The sequence below is a fragment of the Manacus vitellinus genome, unplaced genomic scaffold (assembly GCF_001715985.3).
Source record: "Manacus vitellinus isolate BGI_N305 unplaced genomic scaffold, ASM171598v3 scaffold_48_pilon, whole genome shotgun sequence".
NCBI classification, from domain to species: Eukaryota; Metazoa; Chordata; class Aves; order Passeriformes; family Pipridae; genus Manacus; species Manacus vitellinus.
This window is the reverse complement of record NW_021940593.1, coordinates 29188-49737: the sequence shown is the minus strand read 5'-3', so window position 1 is coordinate 49737 and position 20550 is coordinate 29188. Positions and strand designations below refer to the sequence as shown.

The 20550-nt window shown below is 42.3% G+C and overlaps 1 protein-coding gene across 1 annotated transcript in view; it reads right to left on the bottom strand.

The window, feature by feature from the left end:
• Positions 1 to 2839: 2839 nt before the first annotated feature.
• ZNF365 (zinc finger protein 365) overlaps positions 2840 to 20550 on the bottom strand; it is a 24551-nt gene continuing 6840 nt past the window's right edge. The window contains exons 2-5 of the mRNA XM_018079958.2: positions 20220 to 20543; positions 9911 to 10091; positions 7875 to 7912; positions 2840 to 5285 (exon numbers count right to left, since the gene is read on the bottom strand). Of these exons, the coding sequence (XP_017935447.2) occupies positions 5030 to 5285; positions 7875 to 7912; positions 9911 to 10091; positions 20220 to 20543 (799 nt within the window). The 3' untranslated portion in view covers positions 2840 to 5029. The remainder of the gene's footprint in view (positions 5286 to 7874; positions 7913 to 9910; positions 10092 to 20219; positions 20544 to 20550) is intronic.

The window sequence follows — 20550 nt, the reverse complement described above, 5'->3', positions numbered from 1 at the left end:
GGGCACATCGCACACTGAAAGACATGTTGGCTAAACAAAGAAAGGGGGAATCTGTCTGTAGCCCGCAAGAACGTCTGTGGAAAGCCACGTATGTTATCAATTTTTTAAATTGTGACCTGCTGAAAGAAGCAGGTACGAAAAGCAGCACAAGCTGCTCTCGCCTCTCCCAAACCACCAGTCATGGTAAGAGATTTAATTTCAGGGCAATGGACGGGACCGTTAGATCTCGTCACTTGGGGACGAGGTTACGCCTGTGTGGCTACAGGAAAAGAGCTTAAATGGATTCCTTCCAGGTGTGTTAGATCCTACCTAGGTACACAACCACAGCAGCAAGAACCAGAGTAAGGCAGAAGTTATAAAAGAGTTATGTTTATGTTTCAGGTTTACATTTAGGGATGACCAGTGTGGCAAAAAGCAGTCTGTAAAAAATCTATGAATGTGTGTGTGATGAATGGAATGATGGCCATCAATGAATGAGAGCGTGAATGAATAAGAGAGTTGTTTGACTGAGGTGTATTGAAAACAAAACACCTCACAAGATAACGCTACCTCCGCCACACAGTCACACAGTCACCTTAAGAGAATTTAGTTTTGCTAAGCTTAGCCTGTTTCTTAAATAAAGTTGAACTCCCCAGTTATTTAAAACCCTCAGATTAATAAAGATTATAAGTTTGCACAGTTGAGCTAAGAGCCTTAAGTTAATAAAGTTATTTCTCCAAGTTGCACTACCCTTTAGGAATATAAGGAAGTTTTATAAAGTTTACCATAGATGTATAAGAGGTCAAAGCAAGTTATGTGCTGGGTCATTGCAAGCTTTGGTAGTTTACAATGTACTGTTCTGATTGTTTGCACTGTTGTTGTTGCACTGTTTTTGTGACCTTCTTAAATAGTAAAGAAGGAGGTAATGTAGGGGGTGTGTCCTGGGGCAGAGAAATCAAGGGACACGCGCAGGGACAGACAACCCCATTGGTTAGAAGGTCACATGATTTGGGGGGATAAAAGGGGGAGCAAATTCAAATAAATTCTCTTTGATTTCTACCTCAGAAGAGCTTGCATCATTCTTTATCATATAAAGACAGCACCGCCACAGAACAGCTGGCAGTAATGAGTCCCCCGACCTTTCATTGCTGACTTGTGACTGACTTTCCCTCATCTCACACCAGCACACAGTAAATTCTTCCAACCTGTCACATTTATCTTGGAAAATGACTTCTCAAGGAAGGGGAGTATCTCTCCTCCTATTTCCCTTCCCCTCTCAGAGAAGAGCCCCTTCCTCTTCCATAACATAATGAACTCAAAATCTGTTATATGTATTTTTTCCATGATTTTATGAAAAATTCAAGCCAACTTCTACCTGCCTGCAGTGTGAGATGCTAGGACTGAGACAGTGAGAGGGGAAAGGCTTGTCAAACCAACAGCTGCATTTAACTTACGTTGCTTGTTTCTCCCTCTCCCTGGAGAGACGTACAAATGAAAATTCAAGAGACCAGAATAAAAAAAGTGTGGCTAGGTAGAGGGTGGCATTAACAACAAAATGGGAAAGGACATTTTGTTTGCGTTGCAACAGGATCTGTTTTTAAGAGCTTGATGTATGTTTCATGTAATAAAATCACTTCCAGGATTATTTTTTCAAAAAAAAACCAATAAAAAATAATGCCCATGCCCACTGCAGAGAGCACTAAAATAGTCCACTCCAGCCACTTCAGACAGGATGTATGGAAACAATCAGCATTAGTCTGAGGTAAGAACAAATAGAGGCAACTATCTGATGACGCAGAATAGAGAGAAGAGCTGGATTTTGCTCAAGTAGATTGAATGAGCCAGTGGCATTGGAAGGATTATTAGGGATGATGGAACTGATAATTTGTTTGACCTAGGAACTGCTCTAATTGGTGACCATCCCTTTGAATATGAATATCCCATTGAATATTTGCAGTAACTCTCCTTGAAACAAAACAAATGTGTTCAGATCTCCTCTGGGTAGGGGGGAGGCTGTTTTTACTTCTGAGATGGGGGAAGGCAATCAGATGTCATTCAGTGTTTTAAAAACATGCTCTTTCTTGAATTGGCAAGAGCATCTCAAAGTGATTGTTTTTTCTATGTATATCTCTAATTAAAGGTCTGGGTTTCAATTAGTCTCTTGTTTTCCTGGTCTATAATATCACATGTCAGTCAGAACATTTTGTTTTAAGCAGAAAGCTCACCTGTAAGGGCCCAGTCAGTACATATACAGCTCTGAGATATTTTTAGCTATAGATGAGGTGGGATTTTAAAAATGAATATGGGAATGAGGTATCCAAGTCCTAGTGAAATTCACTTCGATGCAAGCATAACTTTAAAAATGAGCTAGTAAGTTATGTAAACATGAGCGGGAAGGAGTCTTTTTCTTGATAAACACTATTCAAGCTCTCAGGTGTCAGAGGCACCTTGTCTCCTCATGAAGTCTTCTACAGCATCTATCCCAAGGGTTACCATCTTGACAGGAGCCTGGTTCTCCCACGGGAAAACCTCTCTTTCCAAGTCTAACCAGGGAGATACTTGATGAAATGATGACTCAGCAACTGGCAGTGTGTGAGGGAGCCACTATCCCCGATATTCCCTGGGATCCCCTCTGCTCCTAATTTCCCTTACCTGACCCTTTCCTCCACTCCCCCCGCCTCTGCTTCGGGCAGGTTGTCTGACCCTGTGTGTCATCTCAGGCATGACTTTCAAGCATCATGACAGTAGGAGAGCAGCAGGTGACACGTGTGAGCCACGTGGGCAAGATGCAGTAGCTCTTTCAGGTTGATTTGTAAGCTTTTATAAGAAACACTGTATTTTACAGAGTTAAATGACACAATAACTGAGAAATATATCTTTATTATTAGAACATTTATATTCTAGAAATTTTTATCTGGGGTTACAGTACAATCCAATTTCTTCCTAATTAACTAACCTAGCATATTTCAGCAAGTAACTGTAAATTAGGTTTTGAGAAGTTTAAGAACATGCACCTTCTTTTACTCTTTTCCTCCCCCAAAAGGACAACTTACAGTCAAGATTTTGGTGTAATAAATAATAAAATAAACATCTCATTTGTGAACTAGTAGTTGCACTTAACTTTGGTGACTAACAGAGTAGATAGGCATTTAAAAATAAAAATATTCTTTCAGTGTCAAGTGGATAAAGAAACAGATGAATATATTTTAATTTATTATCCTTCTAAAGTTTATCTTTATTACCTTCAATAAAGGTAATATTTTCAGGTTTCTAAAAGGATGTGGGAAGCAATAGAAAAAAACTCAAGGATGCTCCTATTTTGTAGTTTGCCTATAAAAGTTGTCGTGACACACAATCTGACCCAAGCCCATGCAACACAACGAACAACTCCTTTTCACCACACACAGTGCAGAGCATAAGGCCAAGTGTGGCCTTGTGATGTAGTTAAATAAATATTAAAATATCATTACAACCTAAATACCTGAATCGGTTTTACACTGTGACTTTCTACTGAAACAGTGTTGAGAAACTTCAAACATATATCTGATTGTTCTCTATATACTATTTAAAATAAAAGTGAGGAATAAAACTCTCTTTCTTCACTCTGCTACTTTCTGGGAGGTCTGTACACTGGCAAATGTATGACATCTGTAGTTACCTGATCATAGCTGACTGATCAGTCATCTTCTGCTTTAAAAATATTGCAACTCACGTGCTTATTGCAGCAGTAATCATAGTGATACACTGTCTTTTAATACTCAGTTCTGCTTACAGACATAGTTATAAAAAATGAAAAACATTTTTCACAAATCTTTGTACACATACTGTAAAAATCACCTTCCACATAAACAATTTACATCTGTTATGAGCATTTAAAAAATAAATCACGCAGACTTATCTCGCCTATCCTTTCTTTTTCTTGAGAAAACAAATCTCATCAGTAACATCATCAGGATGTTCATATCTGTAAACATGGCATAAGGATTCATGTTATCAAAAACTGTACACGCAAAAAATCATCTTGATAAATAAATACTCTGATAAATAAGGATCCTTTTAATTGGCACAAACCAATGTAAACGTGCATTTCTGCTCTGCTATCACCTCTAACTTCCTTGCACTTGGGCATTTAGTTGAAATTCAGGGATCTCTCAGTCCTGTAAAGATTCTTCAGGGATAAAAACATGAAGGATCTGGGTTATGATGGTGGTTGTTTATGCCTCTCATGCCTAAAAACAAGCACAGGCACTGAGCACGATGCCATGCTTTAACCCCTCACTTGCTGCACCACAGCTGAAAACCTGCCACTGGCACTTGGCACTGAAATTCCTCCTCTGGCTCAATTCAGTCCGTGCTTGTCAGAGCTGCAGTACCAGCTTCTGGTTTCCTTGTTAAGTGACACCAGAGGAGCCCAAACTTGTACCAACAGGACAATGTGGCTGCTGGTTGCTGGTTTAAGGTACCCAATAAAACATGGAAATGTGTTTGACACATTCCTGCCTCTAGCAGGAAATCCAGGGTAGCAATCTACTGCTGTAAACAGCCTTCAGGCAACTCCATTAGACTTTTTGGATCTTAGTATGTCTGTGCAAGTAACAGTTAGTCATTGATCTTACACCTACCTTAGCTGAAAGATTGGATATTTAGGTGCCGATTAAATGGATTCTTCTGAACTTCGGCAACAACACAGATGGAAAATAAATTACCAGGCCACATGCTGCCAGTAAAATAATTAAACGTACAGCCACAGTACTGCCCAGCAAGATAACTGCAGTCATTTCAAATAAGGTCTATAAATGACTAAATAAATAAATAAATATGTGAATAAATAGAAAAACCTCCAAGTAAACTGAATAAAATGTCACTTCTCTTATGGTGCCCAAAGAGGGAATGGCGTTACTAAATAATATAAATCTTCCATATGTATATATTTCTATATATTATATCTGATATGTTTTGGCATGGCCAGATGGATAGGAAAAAGTGCGATGACTACCTTCGTTCAATATTTGTTGTGTCGAAGCCAAGTTCCCGCATCACTGTGTATTGCTCACCGCTCCTGTAGCGGCTTGGCCTTTTTACCCATCTTTGATTTTGAGCTCACTTTCCTGGCAGAGCAGACTGGGTCACCCTTCTTTTGTGCTCTCCATATCTCTCTTGGGCAATCGACAGGTTCATAGAAACATTTTACTGGCTGCAAGCTGGTTTTTTCATCCTTTGCTTTTTTCAACAAGATTCTTCCTTTTTGAAAGGAATGAGGCTTTGCATCAGGGATGTTATATGAAGCATGCTGACTTCCTCGGCTCCTGAAATTAATAACAGTGACCATTAATAACTATTATTCAATCTTGCAAAGTGATAGGTCCCTGAAATACCCCAAAGCCAAACAGTTTTGAAGACAGAAATAGCCTTGTTTTACAGAATCAGGATGCATGTTAAAAACAGAGTTGCAAGATGAATCACATTTCTCAGTGCTCAAAAGCCTTCCTCACTAAAATAATCCCCACATGTGTAACTCTTGGACTCCTTATGCGTGTTCATCTAACTTTTACCCCAATCAGCATTCTGCTGATTTTGGAGTGCTGAGACCTTACTGAGGTCTGTACTTTGTGATCTGCGGGGATTTTAAAGATGCACATGTTCGCAGCAACCTTCTGCAAAGAATGAACATCCCATGGTCTCTGGAAGACCACACAGCACCTGTTACAGTAGAAGGCAGGTGAAGGAACTGTAGGAATTTCTTGGTGGGATCTTGGTGCTGCCTTGGAGCTCTCCCAGGGAGCTGCTGCTGCTACTAATGGTCAATGCCACAGGAAACTCCACACTCTGCTTTTGTGCTGACCACACATCTAAAGGGAAACTTCAGCTTTGCTTTTAGGCTTTGATTTGCAATGGGAGAAGAGGAAAGGGGAATAAAGCAAATTGGTGGGAAGAAGGGTGTGAAAGCTTAAAGGCCAAAGTAAGATGAATTCTTTGTACTCTCTGTGATGGGTCATGCCTGGTAGGATTTGCAGAAATTGGTGAGCTCAGGTGGAGTGACAGCACAGTGCCTGGTGCTGCAAAGGCTGAACCACGCACTCTGCTCTAAAATTTTACATTGAAACTGCAGTTCCACAGTTTAGCTAAGTAAGATCATTTCAGTCCCTTTTAACATAATTTTGAAATGTTTTACAGCAGATATATGTAGTGTAAGAGCAGAACTATGAACATAAGGCACCAGCTCATGTCTGCCCAGCTCCTGTGACTGAAGTGAAGAACAGATGTGCTCATGTACAAGTCGATCTCTTAAGGGATCCCACGGGGTTATTTTCCATAGCTCGTTATTTCTCAAACCCATGTATCTGTAGTATTACTTCTTCTGGGAGTTAAATGATATTGCAGCACAGTTGATAAAGCCAGTTTTGGAAAAAGCTATGGTTATTCAAGTGTGTACAGAACAAACCCTCTCCTGTTCTTTAAAAAGACCAGAAGGGTGCCACAAGAGCCTCTGTGTTTGTTGATGGGAGGCAGTGAGGACCAGTTGTATTACCTGGTTGGCAGCTTTGCCAACTATAATTCACTAGGGGAAGTTTTGGGGGGTGAAATGCTGTGCAGGTCCAAGCTGGAGCTTGCAGGCACTGTGCCATGCTGGCCTGGTGCAGGCCTGGGCTCTGACCACTTGTTGGGACTTAGGAATGACTTGTGTGTCAACACAGGTGGTGGCCACTCCAGTTTACAGATGGTTCTTGGGCACTGTTTGTTACAGTCCCACTGTTTGTTACAGTTACAGTTTTGTAAAAAGATGCAGCACTCTGTTTTTCTTAGATGTTTTTGTAGTGAAAAAGTTTTATCATTTATTCCCAGAACACGTGCAGGCATTATTGCAGGTGATTGCAGGTGCTGTTAGGCACTCCTCTGCTGCACTGAGTGATGCCATTAAAACCAGAAGGTCAAGGTTAATATGGTCAGAGGGGACTGCCTAAAGGGGCCAAACTGTATTTAAATTGAACAAGTTTATGGTAGAGAAGATGGATGTCTGTCCCTAATTCACAGTCAGGCTAAGAAGGTATTGATGGATGGATGAAGATGCAGGTCATTGCACATGAAATGCAACACTGCCATCTCCAGATGTGGGAAATACGTTTTCATTGAAAGCAGTAGCTCCTCGATACAAGTGACTGCAAGTCTGAACTTCTACTCAAACATATTCCTAACCTGTTGTGTTAAGGAGAATGAAGTCCCAGACCTGCTGTGGTGCAATGGGAAAAAGAGCCAACCTCGTGTCCCCTCTAGGAAAGGCTGCCCCGAAGAAGGACGCAGTGCCTGACCGCCACTTGGCCAAGTAGCACGTGTGATGCTCCAAACCACCTGCTGGGACTCATGACCAAGTCCCAAAGACAGGGAGACCAGCCCCAGTTGGTTCTGCTGTTCCCAGGACAGCTGCTGGAGTAACCTGAGATGATGTCAGTGCCCATGCTTTGTCAGGACACTTGTCTGCTTACACGTGATTTTTAAGTCTACAGTGTTACTGTCAGTTAGCAAATGACAACTGTCTTTCTCCTACCTACAGAATGTTAAAGATATTTTCAACTGAAACTGGGTCTGTGTTTGCCAAAGAGATTCAAATCCTGTAGCTCTGCAGTAGGTTGTTACAGTCAGCAGGAAGGAGTAATTTGTTTAACAGAAAATTAGTCTTCTTTATTTTCTGTAGAGAGTATCTGATTTTAGCTTTAATTTAGCAGAAATCTGTTTTTCCTCTATTATACAGATCATAAATATAGATCATAGGCAGGTAAAGAACCTGATCCAAACTCAACCTGAATCAGGCTTTTGGATAAGGTGAAATGCAAAAGCAGAAATGTAAGCATGTCAACTTAGTGTATTTAAGTAAGAGAAAAAAAAAGAGATATACATACAGGCATCTGGGTTTCTTATTTAATGAAATGTCTGTAAACTGCAATGAAAATAAAACCAAGTTATTAATATTACATTATCAAGTAACTAAAGTACAAGGATAAAATATACACAGTCTTTAAAATTGTATTTCCATTCTCACCTGCTGTTTAAAACTAGAAGAACATCCACGGAAGAAACTAAAAAAAAATCCTCTTTTACAGAATATTACTCTTCCGGCTTATGAATATGTTTTTAAAATTCATAATATGTGAGTTGTTAGTGGTTGGATTTTTCCCATTATTTTTATTCTACCTATAATCAAAGTAAATTGCCAAAGTAGGGTGGGCTGAACAGGGATCTTTCACATTAGATTAAACAGCCTGGGTACAGGGAGAAGTAATTATTGTGTTTGAGATAATTAATAAGGGACAGTGCCTGAATAAGCTGTATTAAATTAACTTTCTCTCAGAGCCTTTAATTTTGCAGTGATACATTTCCTTTACACAAGTGCCTAGGAAACTCCAGCTACAAGCCCTTGGCTCTGGGCTGGAGGGAGAAGACGCAACATTTCTCTTCCTTCCCACTCCAAATCCTGAGACCAGCTAGGGACAGCACAGCCTCAGTGCCACTACGAATTTGCATGACTTCATTTTTTACAATAGTTTGGTTCACAGCGTGAAAACACTTTGTCTGGTCCCTCTTTTGGTGGGGGTCCAGAAAGGAGGTGCTGCCATTTCAGCTTAAATTGATATGAGTTACTAAATCGGTTCTTTGTACTGAGCTCCCATCAGAGCTACTAAACTGAGTCTTTGAATATTATTTAATGAAGTCACTGAGCCAAGCAAGTCAGATCTGGCATCTGAAAATGATTATGTTCTTATAAATGCTCCCTGTGTCCCTGGTATTGTCCACACTTTACAGATGGATTTTTGCCCAGCCTGACTTTGCTTGTCATCTGTCTTGGATGGAGTCTGAAGCCATCTCATAGTGTGCTTTTCTGTAATTACCTCCTGAAGGTCAGGATGGCCAATATTTGGATGGATGACCTTAGAGGAATGCTGAAGTCACTCAAAAAGCAGGACAGCTGCCTTGAAAATTAGAGCCTTCCCCAAGCAATGCTTCTGAGCCAGGAATGCCAGTAAACACATCAAGAGCAAGGGAGATGATTTAATATTGAGGATCATCTTTATGGTCCCACTCAATCTTCTCACGGACACTGTTTGAGATGTCCTGCACTGGACTTCAGCACATCTATATTTATTCAGGTCTTACCTAAAGCTCTTTGTCTTCCAAGTGGCTACAGGAACCTTTCCTTTCCACCACTGCTTACCTGTTCATTTCTGTGCATGATCAAATGCCTTCCTCTCGCACCCCAGGGTGAGCAATTACTCAGCACAGGCAGCATGGGGTATTCATTTAAATGAAATGTTCTTTGGAAATCCTGTGCCTAAAACTTGCCATATAAATGTAATGCATTGTAGGAAAAATACTGAGTGTAAGTATTAAAAATGAGGGCTTTTAGAGAAATGATGCATTTTTAAAAGCAATGTTCAGACAGCTTTAGCTTCTAATCCATGGGGGCAGGCCTGTGGGAATCCATTCACCATTACTATGTCTCCCATGATAGGTAACTAAAGCCAATTTGCCAGCAGGCTGATATGTCACCTATAGGGATCCGTGTTTTTCCTGAAAGTCTTTAGACATCCCAAAATATCTGCCAAGTCACTAAGTGACATAAAGAAAAGTGTTCGTGGCAAAAGGAACAGCCGCAGTAGCCAAAACTGGAAAGAAATTTAAATATCTGTCAAATATTTCATTTTTCTCTGCTCTCCCTTTGCCATCTTTGGCTATTGCTGCACTTACGCTCTCTGTTCCTTTCACTCATGGGAAGTGGCGGTTTAAAACCTAAATAAAACACACCTAAAGAAACACTATACATATGCACATCTGCCTGGAGTAGCAATCAGCCCGACCCAGGGAGCCTACCCATATTCAAACTGCAGTACTTTCCCTCTGGGGAAGGGTTTCAGGGCAGGGAAGGACTTTGGTGGCTTACCACGTGCTCACTGCCGTCAGTGTGGTGGCACACCATCTGCTGATTTTGGTAATACTCCAGCTGCCTCTCCGCCAGATCCACGCGCTGCAACAGGTTCTCGATGAAGTGCTGCAGCCTGGCTTTCCCCCGCACTTCTTTTTCTGCTGCTTCTTCCAGGAAGTGGTTGAAAGTAACAACTTCTCTGCAAGATGGAAACATTGCAAAGAGGCCACATTTAAATAACAGAAGGGCCCTGGTCTCACCGCTGTCAAAAATTACTGATGCTTCTCCTGTTTTTCATGGTGACAGCCTGTGGTGGCTCATTACTGTCCTTAAACTCTATCAAAATATTATAACTTTTTTGTGGACAAGGCAAAGATCTGGAAACCCAAAAGCTGAATTTAAGTTTATAGGCAGTGGGTTTGGGGTGGGTTTTTTTCCCGTTATTAGGTCTCTTGGAAATAGTCTTTAGGGGTCCACAGGATAGAAATGTCATTAAGTATCACCTCTCGAGGTGATGGAGACAGCTATATCTGCTTTCTTTTTTTTTTTTTACTTAACCACGAGAAACAGATTAACCCCCAAATTCATCTTCCCATTTCATCATAATCTTACAGTAGTAGTTTAATGTTGCTACTGGGGTGGTTCCTAACTTAAAAGGGCTACTGTGGCCACTGAGCTTCATTTTGGTTGCCATCCTGCAAGTACATCAAAGTGCAGTGTTATGATCTGGAGTTGGTGGGAGCACAGGAGATTGATAATCTACAGATTACAGACCAAGGAGTGCATGCATGGGAAGTTTTAGGTCAGGAGTTTAGAAATGTGTCTTATCTGGTAACACAACTGAAAGGAACAGACAGAACCAGTGACTGTGAAAGCTCCCAGCTCTGTACTGAGACACTGCTCATTTCGAACCCCTCTGCATACTATCAGTTTACTGTCAGTAATCAGACCACCCTTTGGACCTCTGATATCAGAGGAGTACCTGGGTGGGAGAAGTCTGGTTACAGATTGAAGCATGTATTACAAAAAATGGCAAATCTGAACATGCAGGACTTCCCTGGTTAATAAATGCCAGGATAAATATTTCTTACTCTGGCAGTGAAACAATGTTAATTTTTGCTTTGTACAGAGCAGAGCGGGTGGGAGTTGAGGGAACCGGTTCTTGCCAAATGAGAAAGGGCAGGATTGTTTGGTAGAATTACATCGCCTGAGGAAAAAGCCATTTTAAGTAGAAACCAGGAAACAGTTTGTAGCAGAAATAACCTTTCAAAGCTTAGCTTGTTTGTGACAAATCCCAAGTTTCTCTGTGTTTCATTGTTTTAACTCGGTATAAGTGGAGGTAATCGGTTTAACACAGTACAGTTGTTTTAACAGTGTGCGGTTTCGTACTAAGAAGAGTCAGGCACAAGTGGTCAGCCACGGAAATTCACTGTCTAGGATTCAGGCTGTGCCTGCCTGCTCTATACCATAGCAGAGTGCTGCTTGTCTGGCTGATCTAATGGCAGGAATGAGGTAAAAACAAGGATGTGTTGTTTGGATGAAGAATATTGATGAATGTTCGTTTATATTAACTCACCCACAAAACCTGGCTTAAGAAACAGAGAGGTACCTTGTTTGTTAAACTCAGCTATTCTATTCCATTTCAAGGCTCTGTGCAATTTCTGTGACTATTAGCTTGCCCAGAGCAACCTTATCCTAAAGAGCCACTGAGGAATGCTTAGGAACAAGCCAATCTAAACTCATTAAGGTCAGTTTTAGGGCTTTATTCTCACCGCACTTACAGCACTGTAACTTCTTTAATTTCATGATGCCACTCTGGTTTTGGGTTAGCATAGGAGCAACCTGAAGCCCTTGGTGCTCCATCAGGTTCCTCTTTCACAGGGGACAGGAAGCACAAAAGGACAGAAACTCAGCAGGCTGGCTCCAAATCCCTTTCCCTTTGGGTAAGGAAGAGCTGTGCATAGCCTGGTAGGATTCTGGCCCTCCAGGAGGGAAGGGTGGGCAGTGCAGGGAGCCACCAGCCTGGGACACCCTTAGGATGTCCCTCCCAGGGACACAGCCAGCTTGTGTGTCTCACTGCCATGGGAAACCACAAACATTGAATACCTGGCATTTATTTTTGGAAGGGTGACAGTTTCAAGAATGCTAACATTTGTAATTGTCTCAGCAAAGGTAATTATAAAGCATTCATTAATTGCCTGCTCTATGGCACAAATAATCACCAACAGATTTTCCTTTCCTACAAATATCTCATTAGATATGCCATAAGGAGGCCAGGGGGGAAGCAGTGTTTTTTTCAGGCAGATTTAGATGACTATCAGGAGGAGAACAGACTCATAATGGCAACAAATTCCTTAGTATTTTCCTTGCTTTCTAGATTACTAAAGATAACTTGGTATCCTACATGCCATTATTTGTTAGGAACTGTTATTAGCAGCCGTAACAGCATATCCGTAACTTCTCTGTGTTTGTTTAGCTGCCTCAGTACAGCCTATGAACCTGCCTTTAATAACTTTAATCTAAAGATTTTCCTTTGGGCTGAAATGCACTCTGTAAATTCCCCTTAGAAAGACAGGAGCCAGAACATACCCACACACTGGTCACACACCTTGTCCTGATAAGCAGCACTTCTGTCAGTTCAGCTACTTTCTTTGTTTCATCTCTCAGAAGAACAAGATCAAGCTCTGAGGAATGACTGCTAATAAACTCTCCCTACTTGCTCCAACGCCTCTTCATCACAGAGCTTGCTCCATGCCACTCCTGTGCCTTGGTTACCTCAAGGGAGTTCCCAGAAGAATTTTTACCCTCCTCTCACTGTGAACAACAGGGAAATGGTTCAAAGAATTCATAGCTTCCTGCAGCTGCTGTTTATCTGTCTAATTGCCTTCCTTGTCTCTTGTAGTTTGACCAACTTTTTCTTAGCCATACTGATGATCCTCTCCCTTCAGTTCTATTTCTGGATACCTATGATGAGTTTTTGCTTATGTTCTTTATTTTACTTTCAATTTTTCTCCAGGCCTCTGCCAAGTTTTTGAGGATTATGTGAGACGATATCTTTTACTCTCAGCTCCTATGCTTGTGGAAAGATGGATATTCTGAGAGGCCAGACATGCTCCTCATGAAGTCTGGGGGAAGCTGAGGCTGTGAATATTGTGGGGCCCTCTTGGCACAGGCATAAACCAGAGCACAGCAGCACCAGCCCACTGGGCTCTGTGTCTTGACAGAACAGCCTTGTCCTGCCTTCACCTGCAACAAAGAGTCATTTTGTTAAAGCCTGGCTCAGACCTGAAGCATTGCCCTTTCTAATAAGAGGCCTCTGCTACCCTGTGCTGACTATTCTACATCAGGAGCACTGCTGCTATACTGAGAAAAGGTTAGGTGGAGTTATTAACTCCCCTCGTGAACTCCTCTGCTCGCAGCACCATCTCTTTCCTGCTCTGCTCCTCTGCCCAGCAGCCTCCTGCCCCCTTTCACCCAGCTGCACCCTGGCACTTGCTGTAGCTCTGTAAGCAATAGAGCCTGCCACTGAATTTTCTGAGTGGAGTAGATGATGCTCAGTGCAGCTTACATCTCTTAAATTTCTGTAATGGATGTCAGAGTGATCTCATCTCTTTGCTTATAGTTTGCTACACCAACACTAAGGTATGTTGTATGGAAAATGTTTTGTTAGAGGGCTGTGACTGAGTAGCAGGGAGAAAGGTGGGTTTCTTACTTTGTCTTGGGTGCTCCTGTCAGACAAAACCTTTCAGGAAGAGGGAATTGCTGCTGCTACCCAGAGAGCAGAGGGCGCATTGAACTGCCAGCAGCAGGATGAGGCAGGTGAGAGGGAAAGACAAGGGGCATGCAACCTGGGAGGTATCCAAGAGGAGCAGGAGGTGCCTGTACTGCCAGAGCGTCAGAGAAGAGCTGTTCCCAGAGCCAGAGGAGCCCAAGGGAAATTTATAGCAGTGCAGCAGACAACTCAGAGGTGTTCAGCTGCAAAAACAAGTGCAGGGGGAAGGACGCACTATGGGCAAGAAAGACTTGCTGCCCAAGCTTTTATTTTAATCTGATTCTGCCAGGGAGTTAATCTGTTATAGTTAACCAAACTTAAGTAGTTTGGTGTTTTGCATTCCAACTGCAGCCTAGCTGCAGACAACCTGCACTGAAACCTATCCTCAAATCTTCTCTATGGGGGCTGTTACCATGAAACAGCATGAGATATGGTCAATAAAGTTACAAGTAACAGGCTGACTAGGTGACATTTATTCTTCTGGCTTTACCACTAGACTATACAGTGCTTCTTGCAGGATGAGTGAGCTGCAGTTCTTGTTTACTGGAGCAGTTGCTGGCATATGGACCCTGGGATACACTTGTATGGCTTTCAGCAGCTAAGCATGTGATACACTGAGTAGATGCAGAGGGTGGGACAGCTCCAGCTCCTTAACACCTGACAAGAAGGGCTAATGATTTCTCACATTGCAACCAAGCCCTCCTACTGACGCATAGTACTGATCCCAGGACTAATTACAGCAACTCTGACACCTGCAACTGCTCTGTAGGTGGAGACAAGTATGAGGCTCTATGCAGATTCTGCACCCATGTATCAAATCCCTTTAGGGAATTACATTTATAATAACTCTGCCTAAAAATCAACAGAAAACTAAACACATTATTTTACCTGAAGATGGGAAAATTCCTACTACAGTAAGCAGTAAAGTTATTTACTTGTAAAATATTTAATATGTACATTCATTAAGTACTAATGCCACTGACCTTATCCACCACCCAATTGGTGTTACTGCCTGAAGGCTGCTCTCTGCTATTCATTAGGCTGTGGTTTCACATTCCCACACCACTATCAGCACATTTGATTTAAGAGGTTCACACCTCCGCCTCAGAAAGTTATTGCACCCATTCAGTGGGCTGTGCTCTAGATCTGAGCCCTGAACTTACTGGGGTGACAATGAAGATTAAAATACTTTATTTCGCAGAACCATTCTGTGGGACAGTCACGCCACGCTTGAAGCTGTGCAGCTGCCACGGGGGAGTAATCTCTCCAGTGGGAAGATGAAAGAAAAGGAAAGAGGGAGCAGGACTACCTAAAACTGAAAGTGGAAGAACAATGTGTAATAGCAGTTGTATTCTACTTGAAGCAAATCAAAACTGTTTTGCTGTACAACTGTAATTCACATTTTAAGGAAAGCTGTTTTAAAGCATAAATTGCAATGACCTCTAAAAGCCAGCTCTTAATGCCATTGTCAAGATGTTATTTGCACAGATAATTTCATTAATTGCAAATTTAGAATGAAGCCACTGGCAAGAATAACTACTGCCCACCACAGCTATTCTGAAACGACCCTCGCATTCCAGGCTATGTCAGAGCAGAGGCGTGACCAACCTCAAAACAAATGCATTAGACTGGTTAAAGAAATTACTGTCAGAGACAGGCCAGCATACTACATTAATGCTCTTATTCTATAATTAGGAGACAAAGTGAAAGTGTTTAAGTCACCATCAAAGGCAGCTTCCAGCTGAAGACCATAACTTCAAATGTTTACCCTGTTCAGACTTACTGAAAAGCAAACTCTACCAGTCTCCATTTTCTTACATAAATTCCAGAAACAAGCCTCTCAGTGTCCTCTAGAAGTTAAGTTCATAGCTGGTTTTAGTTTCAATGCTTTTCTTGATATCTTATTCAACAAAGTCTTACTCCCTTTGGGCATGCTTCTGTGTTATCTTGAAGATCACAGTACTCACTCTGAGTTGCACTCTCCTTTATCAAACATTGAATAATCCCTTTCAGGGCACATTTTCTAATTAAATCATTCCTTTGCTCAGCAGCTCTGTGCTTAGACTAATACTACTTCGACTATGTATAAGTATAGTCAGTGTTGCACCTCCACCTGTCCTGCCCAACACAGTTCATCTCCCTAGAGGCATAACACAAGTATCACAGCACGTACCCACGTGCATATTAGCATTGCCATTTTTGTAAGGAAACAAAAAGAAAATTCAACTACAAACATACCTTCACTTTATCACTGCCTCTATTGGACTAGTAAAAGCCTTATTTAAAACAAACAAAAAATAATCAACTGACACATCTAAAGAAATAACCCTACTGACCCTACAAGCTCTTCAAATGGCAGCCCTGTTCCTGCTGGTGGCCTAAAACAACACTCCTCCTCTCATCGGAATGAGAGGTCAACCTTAAAACCTGGGAGTGCTGTCATTTGAAATTAGTGCTTGGATTTGCAACAGCGGTGTAACTCTTAAGAATTTACTCCCTGCAGAGTTAAGAAGTCTGCAGAGATGCTGCTTGCTTGGAGAACAGATCAGAGAAACCAGCCTCTGACAACAAGGCCACATGGTAAGTCTCAGTTTTTATGTCTCTGTCCCACGTGCTTGGTCCCAGCAAAGGCTCAGGACATGTGGGCTTTTACTGGTAGAACAGAGAACTAGAAATGAAATTCCACCAAGTGAAAGTGCCCTCAGGTGCAAAGATCCTGCTGAGGAGGGCCAGAGTCACAGCAGTGCAAGGTCTGCCTTCACAGGGCTGGGCCCAAAGGAACTGAGGTGTAGAACAGCTCCACCCCCTTATTCTGGCAAACCAGACATTTAAACCAAGAATTTAAACTTTTTCTGCCTAGGCCTTCTTGGGGCTTCCTAACCAAATTATTCTTGCTAACTCACTTTTTTCTTTCCCTCAGCTTTCCTATTCAACTTTACAATCAGATCCAAAATCAGAGCCGTTACCTACTGCAATTGTACTGTCATTTTCTGTCATTTTCCTGTATACCCTTCTAAAGAGGAAATTTTTTAAATACCAACTTTTTTTCCCATAGCCAATTTAGAGGGCACAACATAAACATCTGAAACTTCTTTATCAGGATATTGTTACTTTTCAAGAGTTACTTGAAAAGGTCCCCATAAAAGTTTTCAGCTTCTTCTCTAGAAGAGCTTCCAAAGAAGAGGTTTTTTGACCTTATGTTTGTGGGGGGTTTTTGGATTGGTTTTTTTTTTTACTCTCACTCAGATTGATCTAGACTAGCTCTACCTCAGTCTCTGTGACATCTAGAAATGCATATTAATTATAAACCCTGTCTTGCCTTCACATGCACCATATTCCATGATGTGGCAGTAGGGACAACCATTCAGAGACCAAGGGAAGACTAGTTGCTTTTACTTTCTTAGAAATAGGATAAGGAGGTGTTTCAGGGAAGAAGGTGTTTTCTTTTTTCTCCTGGAAAGAGGTACAAATTTTCAGCAACAGTAAATCAGTGCTAATTTTAGGAAAAGTTATCCATATTCACAAGATTACTTATGGAAAAAAAAAATCCAAAGAAACTGACGAAAGCATTTCTTTCTGAAGGTCAGCAAGTATCAAAGCAGTCCCTAAGGGATGCCTTTGACTTTCCACAATCTGCAGTGAGAACTCCGGCTTCTGCAATTTCCATTAAGCAGCCTTGTTTGGCTTTCTAATCATCTGGACTTCTTCCAGAAATCAAAGCCAAAGTTGAAATCTTCCTTTTTTGAAGGAGAAAGTCTTTTTAGCACACCGAGTAAGTTTTGAATACACACTGGATATGTAAACAGGTCTCAGAATTTACCAACAGTGCATAAGAAAGCCAGACAAGTGTCACTGATGCTACCAAAGTCATGAACATCCTTTCTTCTCTCCTCTACCACAGCATTCCATCTAGTGCCTCCCTGCTGCCAGAGCAAAGCTAAGCGTCCCAGGACTTTTTAGAGGTTCAGATTTGAAAGGCTGCTCTAGAAGTACTGGTCCTGCTCTTACAAAGCATTGTTTATATCTACCTTCCTTCTCAATTTGCTAATTATACAATGACCTTTCAACTGGAAAGCCAGAGCGCATTTTTCTATGTTATCCCTCATGATGGGAAATGCAGGAACCATCTGAACAAGAAAAGAACCCAACACATTTCCAGCTTTTCCTAGGTGAACTCTACCTATTCTTACACCCTTTGCCTATCCTCTCAGTGTCCTCAGAGAACCTTCAGAGGCAATGCTACAGGGCCAATCACAGCCACAGGCAGTAACCTACTCGGACTCCTCTCTTACCTCTTAGTACTCTGGGCTGATATTCTTCTATCCTGTCCTCTAACATGCATTAGGCACATTGACCTCTAGGAATTAACAGGCTGCTGTGTAAGAGCTCATTCCTATTGTTGCTTTTGATTCCAAGTCTTTTTATCTTTGTTGAAAGTGGAAGTGTAATCCTAAAAGAGTAATATGCTGGGTACTCTGGTGAAGCCTATTGTGCAGCTGCCTCTTTTGGTTAGTGTTTTTTACTAGCCAAGTGACCTTCAGTCTTCCCTGTAACACCAACTTAGGAGCTACCTCACTGGTTATGCATTCACTCTCCTCCTTACAAGATGACAAGAACTCTATAAGCGACCATCTGCACTCCTGCCCCTTTCCTGAGCCTGGCAATGTCCTAGTGTGAGGGACAGTGTTTGCCCATTTCTCTTCATTCTGTGTTCAGGCTTTTCTGGCCTCAGAACCACAGCCTGACAGTACTGCTGGTAAAGCAGTCTGCCAAAGGGGCAAGTGGCCTCCTCCTTGTTCCTTTTCCTCATATAGTTAAAAATCACAGCTTTTGCTGTCTTATTCTTTTTACAGATCAGTGTCCTTTGCCATCCTCCCCATATTATACCCATTCTTTCTACCCAAATAACTCCATTCCCTCTTCCTCTTTTCCCACGTCTGTTCTTCTGCAGCATTGCAGAACTTTAGTTTTGCTCCACTGAATGGTTCCAGCTTTCTCCTGACATTCCTGTTTTTCCTTTCTGGACCCTAACCTCAAATTTCAAAAACACATTCTGCATTTAGTTTGGGCTAAGATTCATACCACTGAACTTTAGATATCTGAAATTTTGCATCTAGCCCAGACAGCTGCTTATCGGAGAGCCCCTGTAGTCTGAAGAGAGGAGAAGGACCTTCACAGAACAATCCCTCCTCCTCTAAAATACTTTTCTAGAACAAACAGGATGAATCACACTGTGAAAGAGCCCATTAGGGCAGTCTGGCTAGATGGGAATACTGCTTCAAGCTGTAAGTTATCTTCATGGCTTCTTTCCAGCATACTTTTAAATCTGCCTAAGTTATACTATTATCTTTAGTTTCACCTTAAATCCTTTAATATTCCACAAGGATCACTTGATATTTCAAGAATCAGAGGTTCTGTTGAATATCCCCTCAAGGAAGATGCACACCCCAGGGGCTCAAAATCCCACCCCCTTTATGTGTCCTCTCTTCTGGAAAATCAATAGCACTGCTTCAAGATAGATGCTCCTACTGATGTGGGAGCCATCATCGTCTTTTCTTTTAGTCGTTAGACTACAGAAAGGAATGATGAAAGCTCTCCAAACTTCCTACACTGCACTCCTACACCACCTTCCTTATTTCTTCTAAGATCAGTGTCATGGCAACTAGCACTTCTCATCTTCCCTTTGTAAGCCGATGAATTGGTTTAGAGGCACTCCATTACCAATGCTCTTTATTTGCATTTCTCTAAAATAAGTTGTGTTGCTCTGAAAAGCCTGAAAGGTTTTAGCAAGTGCTGAATAAACTAAGTAGTTCATGTATAAATAATATATCAGCTATCACTACATTTTTAATGGATGCATCATGAACATATTTTTAGATAGCTTATGTTATTCAGAACGGCTCCGGCATCTGCTTCTCAATCCCAATTCCAGTTTCACAGTTCTGCGTCCATCTAAAACATTAGACATGAACTGCTTGGACATGGCCTTTTCAGTACTGTCTCCAGTACAGCTTCACTGTTGCACAGGAGACCATCCCACTCCACAGGCAGCCTGCTGACCATGGTGGGATGGCTTCAGGAAAAAGGTGCTATTGGATATTCTCCCATACTTCCTCCAGATTTATCCACCTATATCTTCTTAAAAAGATGATGCATTAGAGATGTCACTGTAAATCAGATGACATGCTGATGAGAGCTTCTACTTCTCCCTACCCTCATGAAACCAGGGGCACAAGAGGCATTGGGAAGTGTAAAAGTCAGTCATGGGGTAGTCAAGTACCAAAGCCACCTGCACAGGGAGCTGTCCCCTCCCCTGTTAGTCACCGGAGAGTCAACCATGAAAACCACCTGCTCGGGGAGCTGTCCACTGCCTTGCAGGGACACAGTCACACGGGCTACAGCTCTAGAAACGCAGAGCTCTGAGCTGGTGAGCTCCAGGCCCTGTCAAACTCAGCAGGCAGCTGAGCCATCCCCTCTCTTGTCCTCCAAAGGCTGTGACTCACACAGGGCCAGGCCAGCCTGCGCCAAGCCACTGGCTCTCGCCTCCCCACTTACTCCTCTTTGCGGTGAAGCTCCTCCTCGGACTCGCTAAGCCGCTGCTTCAGGGCTGCGATCATCTCCACCGCCACGTCCACCTGCCTGCTCAGGGCTCGCTCCCGCCGCTGCACCTCCTGCTTCTTCTGGGACAGTTGCACGAACGCCGCCCGCACCTCCAGCAGCTCCGCCGTCTTCTGGGACAGCTCTTTCGTAAGCTTGTCGATCCGCTTCTCGATCGTTTTGTCCACGGCCTCCACCATCCTGTTAAACTTTTCCCGGACATGTGCCTCGAAGGCGGCTTTGGAGTCAGTGGCTGGGAGCCCGGGTTTGGATACCTGCTCGCTGGGAG